The sequence below is a fragment of the Condylura cristata genome, unplaced genomic scaffold, assembly GCF_000260355.1.
Source record: "Condylura cristata isolate star-nosed mole 26May11 unplaced genomic scaffold, ConCri1.0 scaffold00009, whole genome shotgun sequence".
Lineage (NCBI taxonomy): Eukaryota > Metazoa > Chordata > Mammalia > Eulipotyphla > Talpidae > Condylura > Condylura cristata.
In genome coordinates this window covers 11,117,024-11,127,596 of record NW_004567110.1, presented here as the reverse complement: position 1 = coordinate 11,127,596, position 10,573 = coordinate 11,117,024, and the positions used below count along the sequence as shown (strand labels likewise).

Below are 10,573 nucleotides of genomic sequence, written 5' to 3'. Positions count from 1 at the left end.
GGGGGGGGGGGGAAGGGAGGGAAATGCACGGGACTATGGTGGTGGCACAGGGGTAATTTGGTGATGGGAAACCCACAGGGATTACAATCAAGGTGAAAAAAAATGTGCAAAATGATGTAAAAATAAACTTTGTAATAAATAAAAGAAAAAAAAAGCGGAGTGTGTGGAGGTCAAAGGAATCAAAGAAAGCCATGGGTTTAGGTTACCATTTGATAGCAGGCCTTCTGATTTCTAAATTGAGGCCATGTTTATAAGCTATAGACTGCAGGATTTTCTTACCTGGCATGAGCTGCCTAGATGTCACCTAACAGACATCTGGAGGACACTCCACCCAAGACCACAGAGTCCTTTCAACTACACATGAGACTCCACCATGCCATATGTTAGGCCATAAACTTAGTAAGTTTAAAAGGACTGAAATCAAACAAAGTATATTCTCTGACTACAGTGAAGTGAATTAGAAATCAATAATAAAGCAACTTGGAGTATTCCAAGTGTACAGAAAATTAAACAATGTTCCTCTAAATACCAATACATCGAAGGATCAAAGTGGAAAAGTTATGGATGACCCGACTCTTCATGTATCAGCAGGGGAAGGACAGCCACAGAGAGCAGTGGGGTGAAATAAAGACGGTTTGGGGTTATAGTCCAGGAGTGCTGAGTATTCATTTTACTGTTTACATTTAAAGCACTACAAATCAATAGGTAAGAACATAAGCATCCCTATATAACAATAATCCACACTGGGGTTTTATTGTAGAACATAAAGAAAGCTCCAGTAAAGCCATTTTCTGATGAGGTAAAGTGAGAGATGTTCATATAAGATTTTTTTTTGACATTGGATAAATTTGTATTGAATCTCTACAACACGTGGTAGAAGGGAGATCAGTTCTCCTTAGCCAATATTTTACACAGCTGCATGGAAACACCTCTAATTACATCCCATCCAGGGAATCACTGTGCACATTAATTTGTTTACGTAAATAAATAATATGCTATCACCTGATGCATAACTGCATATGTGGGAAATTAATTTAATGCAGCATAATGAGTAACCTCCCATTTCATTAAGACTTCTGTGACCACCATAATAATTGTGATATTTCCATTTAAAGGGTGTACCATAATTCATTTTTACCTCCATCTATAGGCATAAGCAAAAGAGCAGAGACTATCTTAGCTTATCAATCTTTGTTGAATTTTTTTTAAAAATTGTTATTTATTTATGCATACAAGAACTGGAGCATAGGCCAGAGATCACTGAAGTACACTGCTGAGGGGAGCAGCAGGCGAGACAGGAGAGATCTGCTGTGCCATGTGGGTCAGCTCTCTGGCTGGGGATCAAATTTGTGCTGCAGTGATCAAGCTTGATAACACTGAGTCTTTATAACCCCTATGCTACCAAGGAGATTCTTTGTCTGAATTTCTTATCATTTTTACATTTGCACAATGGCTTACTGCTTGACTGGGTGCTAACATGTAAAAGTCTCTTAGTGATACAAGCAGACATCCTCTCATTAACTGGTATTGACCAGAAACTACAAAAAAGAAAAAAAAAAAGGCCAGGGCTATAGCAGTAAACAGAAAAATACCACTCCCCGTCTAAGAGAATATTTTTTACTACTGAGGGAGACAGGCAGAGAAGAGTATACAAATAAAGAGCAAACAATGTTTAAAAGAAATGAACAGATCATTAAGTAGACATAATATAGAGGGAAAGAATAACAATTTAAACATGGTTTTTTTTTCGGGCCCTCCCAGATGGCACAGGGGTTAAAACACAGCACTATGGGGCCCTCCCGGGTGGCTCAGAGGGTTAAAGCACAGCACTAAGAAGCTAAGCCACTACCTTGGAGTGACCCACATGGCGTGGCAGACCTCTCCTGATCCACCCGCTGCTCCCCTCAGAAGTGTACTTCATCAGTCGGCCTGCTCTGCTTCCCGCTCTGTCTCTGGTGAATCCTCTCACCGCCCCGCACCTCTGGCCTTTACCCCAGCTCTATATGCATAAATAAATCTTTAAAAAAAAAACAAAAAAACAAAAAACCACAGCACTATGAAGCCATCCCCGGCCAGGGAGCTGACCCACATGGCATGACAGACCTCTCCTGTCTGCTCCTCTCAGCAGTGTATTTCAGTCCATCTGCCTGTTCTCCCCACTCTGTCTCTGGTGAATCCTCTCATCCCCCTACCTCTGGCCTGTACCCCAATTCTTGTATGCATAAATAAATATTAAAAAAAAAAGATGACTTTCTCAAACAAATCTTCAGCCGCTGCATCGCCTAAGAGAAAGGCACTTCACACAAAGGAACAGCAAGCAGGAAAGCAAGAGCGCGTGGAAGGACTTGGTTCATTTCAGGAAGTGAAAGGTGGGCGTCATAAGGGGAATTGTTCCATCTCAGACTGAGATTTATAAGCCAGATCAGTCTTGCTCTGGTGGGCAGGGCAGACTATCTGTCCTGTGAATAATGGGTAGAGAGACACTGTTTTTCAGTAGGAAGAGGATTAGAAAGTATGTTTTGAAAAGTCTCACGTGGTTATATGAAGAATAAACTATAAGAGTGAAGAAATCAGCAAAGAGGCAGCCAGAAGAACTGACATGCCAGAGGTGGCTAGGGAGATCAAGAGACACAGTCTGATTCAGTATATGCTGTTTTGGAATCGAAAGAATATAGAAATACAGAGATCTGACTGTCCAACTTACAGGAAGGTAGTAAAAGGAGAAAGGGGTGATTAAAGATACTTCTTAAACTGTAAACTTGAGTAAGGGGGTGGCTGCTGAATAAGGGGGTGGCTGCTGAATGATATCCTACCTATGGGAGGTGGTGGTTAATAGAAAGGTTTTAGACACATTAATGAGTTACTACTAGACACCAAGCTGAAATCTTGAAATGATAAATGCTATTGGTGATAGCATGGATTGGGAGCTACGACATGCTAGAAGATACGAACTTGGAAATATCAGTAGGAATGAAGTGTCAAGGGAGAAGCTGTAAAAGACAGCAAGTGCAGCACATGTGCGTATTAATGAGAATAACGGGGTTGGGTATCTGCAATAGACTAGCGCGTATCTTGAAAAACTGAAGTTCTGAGCAAACTCTGGGGGACATAGAACTTACCTGGGAGGTTTTCCAACCAAAGCTGAAAACTGGAAATTGGATCCTGGGAAAAGTATCCATTAACATCATCAGTCACTGTTAAAGGCTTCTCTTGGGAAGGTGAAGACAGTTTTGATTTCCCAGCATTTCTGACCTGCCCTGGACATGTGCTAAGCTTTTCTGGTGAGCAGAGAATGTCCTCAGGCAAATACTCTTAGGTTCTTGGAGTTAGACATCAAGGTTGGCATTTACAGGTGTGCTGAGTCCCAAGAATATGTGAGGCACCAAGGTCTTCTACCCTGTTCCGCTCTCTGCTTCCTCCATGGAGTCTGAGTCTGTAACAGAGATGAAATAAAAATTCTGCCTGATATTGGATAGGTACAAAAAAATAAGCAAGTGTTCTAGTAATAGCCTGAGGGCTCCCATAGAGAGTGCCTGAATTTGAAGTGTTGGTTAATGTTAACTTCTCTTGATCTTATATCCTAATCTATAGAAATGGGGGAGGGAGGTAAGTACGGCAGTGTATTATGGGTGAGGCTGGAGCTTTGGGAGCAGAGGGGTTGTGAAAGAATTCACCAGATGCAGAGTGGAGATTAGAAAATACCCTGCTAAGGAGTAGGGTGCGAGAAGGCAGAGATCTGTGGGGGAAGGAGGATTTGGGGCTCCCTTTTATAAGCTATTTTTACCAGATTTTTCACTACTGAGGGAGTATGTCTCTGCTGATTGCTGTCTGCTGGGACCTCAGGTTTCAGTGGCCTTCCCCACAGCTATCCTCCTGGGTTGTTTGCCCAGTTTCTACAGTCTGGTAATTCTCTGTAGCCCCCTGTAGATTGTGTGGACCCAGGGCCATGTTCCCATGGCAACTCTATCGGTTTCTCTTTCTTATCTGTGTTGTCTCCAGCATTGTAGAGCTGAGCAAAGTGTCTAGACTAAGCTTTAACTCTGTTAAAGGATACCTTGACCGTAAGTTGAAGGGGAGGGCTTATTACAACTCCTATTTTTAATTAAAAGGGAATTTTCCATTGTCCTCACTTGCTATAGCAAAGCATTTCAACAGGTTTTTAAAAGCTGCAATCCAAGCAATTCTAGTTTCTTTATACCTCTTTCCTAGTCAGTTTGTCTTTCCTAGTCACGGCCCAAAGCACTTCACACATAATATCCCAATCGCTACAGCAAGAAACTGGGGAGGTTAAAAAACTCCTTTACAGGTGATGCTTGCTGTTCTGAGAGGTGAAGTGATTTGCCAGAATTCATATCCATCTGACTTCAGCCTTGTTTATACTGCAGGACAGTGCCCCCTTGTGACTATCTCTGCAAGAGAAAGGAAGTTAGACGCTCTGACGTTTCTGTGTTAGTGAAGAGAGTGGCCCGCGATGATGACTACACAGCAGTATGAAACTGATTCAGCTCAACATACCAGGGCCAGAGAATTCCTTACTAGTCTTCATTACCTCATAGGTAGAAGCAAGGAATGGCGGACCACAACAAAGATGGCGGTGGCAGCTTCACCACGGCGGTGACGACACTACTAGTGCGTCATCATCTAGGTCCGGCCAGTCGGTGACGTCACTTCCCTCCCGGCAGAGCGGCCGGTTCGCTTCTCCTCCTCCCTCAGCAGTGATAACCGAGAGAGGGAGCCCCCGGGAGAGACCCGAGAGCATGTGAGGTCTGCAGCATGGAACCGGCAGGTGGGAAGTCTGCGGCCGTTGTCGCAGTTGTCACTGAACCTCGGTTTGCCCAGAGGTACAGGGAATATCTCGAAAAGCAGAAACTCCTGGATGGACAGCACCGTGTAGAAAAGATGCGGGAGGGCACTGTGGCGCTGCCTGTGCTGGGGGAGACCCTGGCGGAGCAGCACCTGCGGGAGCTGCGGGATCGCGTGGCCCCGGGCAGCACCTGTGTGCTCACTCGGCTGCTGGAGCCCGCGCCTTCCAAGAAGGCCCAGGGTTGCTCGCCTGCCCGAAGGCTGTGTCTTGAGGTGAGGCGCTGGGCCGAAAGTCGGGGCTTGGCGTGGTCCGCTCAGTTGGAGGCCGACCTGCCCAGATCTTGGCAACGGCACGGAGACCTCTTGTTGCTAGGTGAGGACTGTTTCCAAGCCGTGCAGTGGGAGGGTCTGCAGCCAGAACTCTGGAAGACTGTGGCCTCAGCACTTGGGGTCCAGCGTTTGGCCAAACGAGGGCGGGTATCGCCGGACGGCACTCGCACTCCAGAAGTGACACTGCTGTTGGGCGACGATGGCTGGGTGGAGCATGTGGACAACGGGATCCGATATAAGTTTGACGTGACCCAGTGCATGTTCTCCTTCGGAAACATCACCGAGAAGCTGCGAGTGGCATCGCTGCCCTGTGCTGGAGAAGTGCTGGTGGATCTCTATGCTGGCATTGGTTATTTTACCTTGCCCTTTCTAGTTCATGCTGGGGTTGCTTTTGTCCATGCCTGTGAGTGGAACCCCCATGCTATAGATGCTCTGAAAAAGAACTTGGAGACCAACGGGGTGGCAGATCGGTGCCAAATTCACTTTGGAGATAACAGGAAACTGAAGCTTTCAAACATTGCCGACAGGGTGAACCTGGGGCTGATCCCCAGCTCTGAAGAAGGCTGGCCCATTGCCTGCCAAGTCCTACGCGCCGATGCTGGGGGCGTTTTGCATATCCACCAAAATGTGGAATCTTTCCCACGCAAGAATCTCCACTCTCCCAGAAGCAGTATCATGGAGGAGAAGGGGCACTGGTCTTATTCTCAGGAAGTTATCACCAGCCAATTGGAAAATAGAGCTACCAAGGATTCTAAGAGGAAAATACTGTCAACAGCCACCAAGCCAGAGTGGCAAAGGTGGGCGGAATTTGCAGAAACTCAGATTGCTATTCTTCTTCAACAGGTGCATGGGAAACCATGGAGGACACAAATCCTGCACATCCAACCAGTGAAATCCTATGCCCCCCACGTGGATCATATTGTCCTGGACCTGGAATGCCGCCCCTGTCCTCTGGTTGGCTAGAGGTGGATCTTGAGACACCAGGATCTATGTGTGAGCAACCCTGATGCATCGGCTCAGGCTGCGTTCTCAGGCCTCTTGCCTCTATTTTAATATTTTGTGGCCCCACAAGCAGATTTTAGTCCAATCCAAATCATTGCATTTGTCTTCCATGAACACTGAGGGTGAGCTACATTAAGGGGGGAAGCAATGAAGCTCATTGAAATACCCATCCACACTATGCTGAATTCCGAATTCTAAACTCAGCTCTGTCCAACCAGAGACACATGGTTTCACTAATTTTTTCTGCTTGGACGTCCTCCCTTACAAAATGAAGGTTCCCATGGGCTGTCTCACCTGGTTGTTATCTTGTAGGCAGTCATTTTTAGAGAGAAGGACGTGATGCTACTCCCCAAGTCACTCTGGCTGCAACAGGGAAGATCAGCTGGAGGAGCCGGGCGCAGCAGGGAGGCTAATGACGAGGCTCTGTGACTGCCCAGGCTGGAGATGATGGTGTAGTGGACAAGGCGGGGGAAGCAGAGGTTGGGGGGGGGGGGTTTGAGAACATTGATGGAAAACTGTGGAGTCTAAATCAAGCAGTAGAGGGGCTGCTAAGTCATGACTGACAAGGCTGGGGAGGAATGCGACTGACATTACTTCAGGGTGCTGATTTCCCTTGCTTTACTATTCTTAAGTGAGGATGGGAGTGTGTCTTCTGTCTTCAGTTTAGTGGGAGAGAAAACCCGTTAAAAATGACTGCTTTACGGGACTATGGTGATGGCACACGGGTGACTCAGTGATGGGAAACCCACGGGGATTACAATTGAGATGAAAAAAAAATGTACAAAATGATGGTGGCGCAGCGGGTTAAAGCACAGCACTGAGAAGCTAAAGCCACTTCCGCATGAGTTCGATTCCCGCTGCTCCCCTCAGCAGTGTACTTTGTCGATCTGCCTGTTCTGTTCCCCACTCTGTCTCTGGTAAAGCCTCTCACCGCCCCTGAGCCTCTGGCCTGTACCCCAGTTCTGTATGTACAAATAAATAAATCTTTAAAAATAAATAAATAAATAAACTGTTATATTATTAAAAAATAAATAAAAATGACTGCTTTAGACCATGGGGAAACTAGATTTGTAGCCTTCATCTTGTGCAGTAATTCCCAATAGCTAACTATTTTCAAAGTCAAATTCTTTTCATTTTCCTTCCCGGGCTAACAACATTAGGACTGACAGGAGCTGTAGAGAATGTGAGGTGTTCTGTAGGGTTTTTCAAGCCTCACCATTTCCTTTTGTGAAGAATCACTCTATTTACCTTTGGGATGACTAATTGTCCAGACTTCGCAGAGCTTTCTTTTGGTACCCCTTGAAGTCATTTGGGTTTGTTTGCCTGCATGAAGAAATAAAAGTGTTTTTTCAGGATTCTGATTGTCCCTGGCAATTAAGTGGCTGGGGATGATACGGGCTGCTTATTCTCTGGCAACACTGGCAATAAGGACAGGATTGGTATATTTGTTATTCCATAAATGTAAAATCCCTGCTATATACATGAGCCCTGGGAATTACAAAGATTTATCAGGTGCAATCCATCCTCTCCACGGAGCTCTGCCCATGATCAGAAATACACAAGTTCTCAAAGAATTGTAATAAAATAAGTGATCCAGCAGGGTGTAGGAGTGCAAAGGTGGGAAAGAAAAATTCTGAGAATGGAATGGGGACCTCTTTGGAGCAAGAATGGCTGAAATGACTTTAAAACTGGGTGAGATTTTGCTAAATGGAGGTGGCAACAGGTGCTAGCTGAAGAGAACTACAGGTATGAAGGTTTCAATGCTCAGAAACTGGAGCATTATTACCTCAAGTGGGAACTGAGAAGGCAGTGCTAGAGCTTTGGTCAAGACAGTGTTCCTCATAAGGATTAAAATCAACACTGTTTTGAGCATAGAAAGCCCCAGGACATGGCAGCCATCATGTGAACCCACCGCAGAAGAGGGCCTCCTGTTTCCATTTCCACACCACCCCCGTGTTAGAGATATGGCGTGAAGGAGATGAAGAGGGTGACCAGGAAGGTGGGAGCAGGGGTGCCTACACTGAGAGCTAAACAATGAGCAGGAGTTGGGAGTGAATGGGAGGAAAAACAGGCCTAAGCGGCTGCTCCCCTCAAGTATACCCCGAACAACAGTTTAGGAGAACTTGCTGGATTGGCCTGGCCAGGGAGAGGGAAAAATCTGAAGTGTCAGGGCCTTACAGTCTTTATCATCGAATTCAAGAAATTTGTAAACCCTTTAAAGGCTTTCTGTGGGTCTTCGATATTAGTTGCCGGTAAATGTACCCACTTGATGGAGATGTTGTGTTTAAAACAATAATTCTACTATCTGCCTCAACTGTGGGCTGCTCTATCATTAGCATAATTTTAATTGTGGTGTATTACTACAAGAGTATAATATCGACACTTTAAGCACACAAACAAGCTTAAAATGGTATGAAACAAACAAACAGAAGAAGCTTTTATAATTGTTTCTCCTGCTTTGAGCACACATGTAAAAAGAAATCTACGTGTCATTCTAAACAGCTACAGGGTACAGCCACTTCGTATTGGGCAACCCATCAGCCCAGCTGTTCTCAAACTAAGCTATTATTGTAAATGATCACAACTATTTAAATGTTTTCTAAAAAGCTAACCCCGCTCAGACAGTACTGGGTGGGTTGTAAATTAGTGCAGTCACGTAGGAAAACAGTTTGGTGGTTACACAAAAAGTTGAACACAAGTCACCTATCACCCAGCAGTTCTAGGCATATATCTGAGACATGTGCACAAAGGTCTGAAACCCAATGCTGGCCTCAGTTTCCCTCAGCCAGTAAAAGGAAACAGTTTGAGGAGAAGGAAAAGATTGGTTACTTTGTCAACAAACTGAAGGCCCAGCAGACTTGTCTGAAAGACCACAGGTCCTGCTCTTTGGCAGAGGGCAGGGGTGTTTACACAGAGGAGTCAAAAGAGATGGTTAAGGGTCCCATGTCCTCCTGAGGCAGACAAACAGGTAGGCAGTGGGGCCAGCTTGCTTTGTTAGCACCTGATGTTTAACTCAGATATTTTACTTCCTTATTATCCTCAGGAATATCCTTCCTTTTCCTTAGAATGCAAGAAGACATGTTAAATGCAACAGACAGGAATGCTTATCTGATGGGGCAGGAAGACAGACTTGTCCTGTTTCACTGTATCAGGTCCACACAAAAAGTGGTACATAAGTGTTTATCATGTCACTCACATTAGCCAAAGCAGAAATGCCCATATCTGATATCTGCACCTGATGTGTAAGCAGTGTGGGTTCCGTACAGTGGCCTCCCTGGGAGGAGTAAAGTAGCCTTGCTTGGGCACGAACTGTGGTAACGAGGCTGAGGGAGATACACCAGTCTCAGAAGTTGATGTGGCCCCTGTACACGTGTGAGAAGGGCAAAGCCAGAGAACCAGGGTAGACGCCAGGGGCCAGGGCGTGGGGCAGTAGGGAGCGGGAAGTGACCACTAGAGGATACCCAGTTTCCTCTTGGGGTGAAGAAATCTGAAACTTGATACTGTGGGTGATTGGGTTACTCTATTAGTATATTAAAAACCACTTAGTTGCATGTCTGAAGAGGGTCACTTTCATAATAAGTGAGTTATCTCTCAGTAAAATTACTGCTCCCAGGCCCCCCCTCCCAAACAAAAGAGATTTGGAGAGGAAAAAGAAAGAAAGGGCTTGTGGAGGCTTCATGGAAGCCAGAATTGAACTTTAAATTTGAATGGGGTCAGTCAGGTTACAAGTGAGGCTCCTCAGATTCCACAAAGCTGAGTTATTTCTGTCATTGACATTTCCTAATGTTATACTCTCAAATTGTCATTACATCCTTCTTCTAGCTCCTTCTCCAGATTCTCCAAGTTGTTTCCAGGAATCTTTGGGGCCCAGTGGGTGTCCTCTCACTGTGGGAGATGCTGAGAGTGACTCACACAATACCCCAGTTCCCTTTTCTTTTAGCATATTCCACTGAGAGGCTGCCAGGCCCAAACCAACCTTTCACAGCCTCCCTTGCGGTCAGGGTGGCCACATACATGAGCTCTGACAAGGAGAGAACTTCCTAAAGAGGACTCTGGGACTTCAAGCCATCCTCTTTCTTTGACCCTTCTGTTTGCCTGGTCAAAGCAGCAATGCCTGGAGTTGCTAGAAGAAAAGGTTGGGAGTACAACTGGAACCCCTGTGGGACTGAAGTGGTTGGGAACATAGGAAAAACATCTTGGAGAATGTGATGACTCAGCTGAGAGCTGAAGGGTGAGCAGAAATTAATGAGACCAAAATGGGGAAGTTTCCAGGCTGTGAGCACTGTCTGTAAGTGCCCCATGGAGTCTGAGGGGCTAAAATGAAGCCCAATAGAGATGGAGAGAAAAGAGGAAAAGGAAGTAAAATTAATCAGGAATGAGGCCCTTGCTGGTGCCACAAGGGGTTAAGTTTCTTTTAAGAACAGGACAGAGGTGGGGG

General features: G+C 45.6%; 1 protein-coding gene across 1 annotated transcript; it reads left to right on the top strand.

The window, feature by feature from the left end:
* Positions 1 to 4,673: 4,673 nt before the first annotated feature.
* Positions 4,674 to 6,911, top strand: TRMT12 (tRNA methyltransferase 12 homolog (S. cerevisiae)). The gene has a single exon (XM_004679602.2). The coding sequence runs from the start codon at positions 4,774 to 4,776 to the stop codon at positions 6,094 to 6,096; it is 1,323 nt and encodes a 440-aa protein (XP_004679659.1). The 5' UTR covers positions 4,674 to 4,773; the 3' UTR covers positions 6,097 to 6,911.
* Positions 6,912 to 10,573: the final 3,662 nt, after the last annotated feature.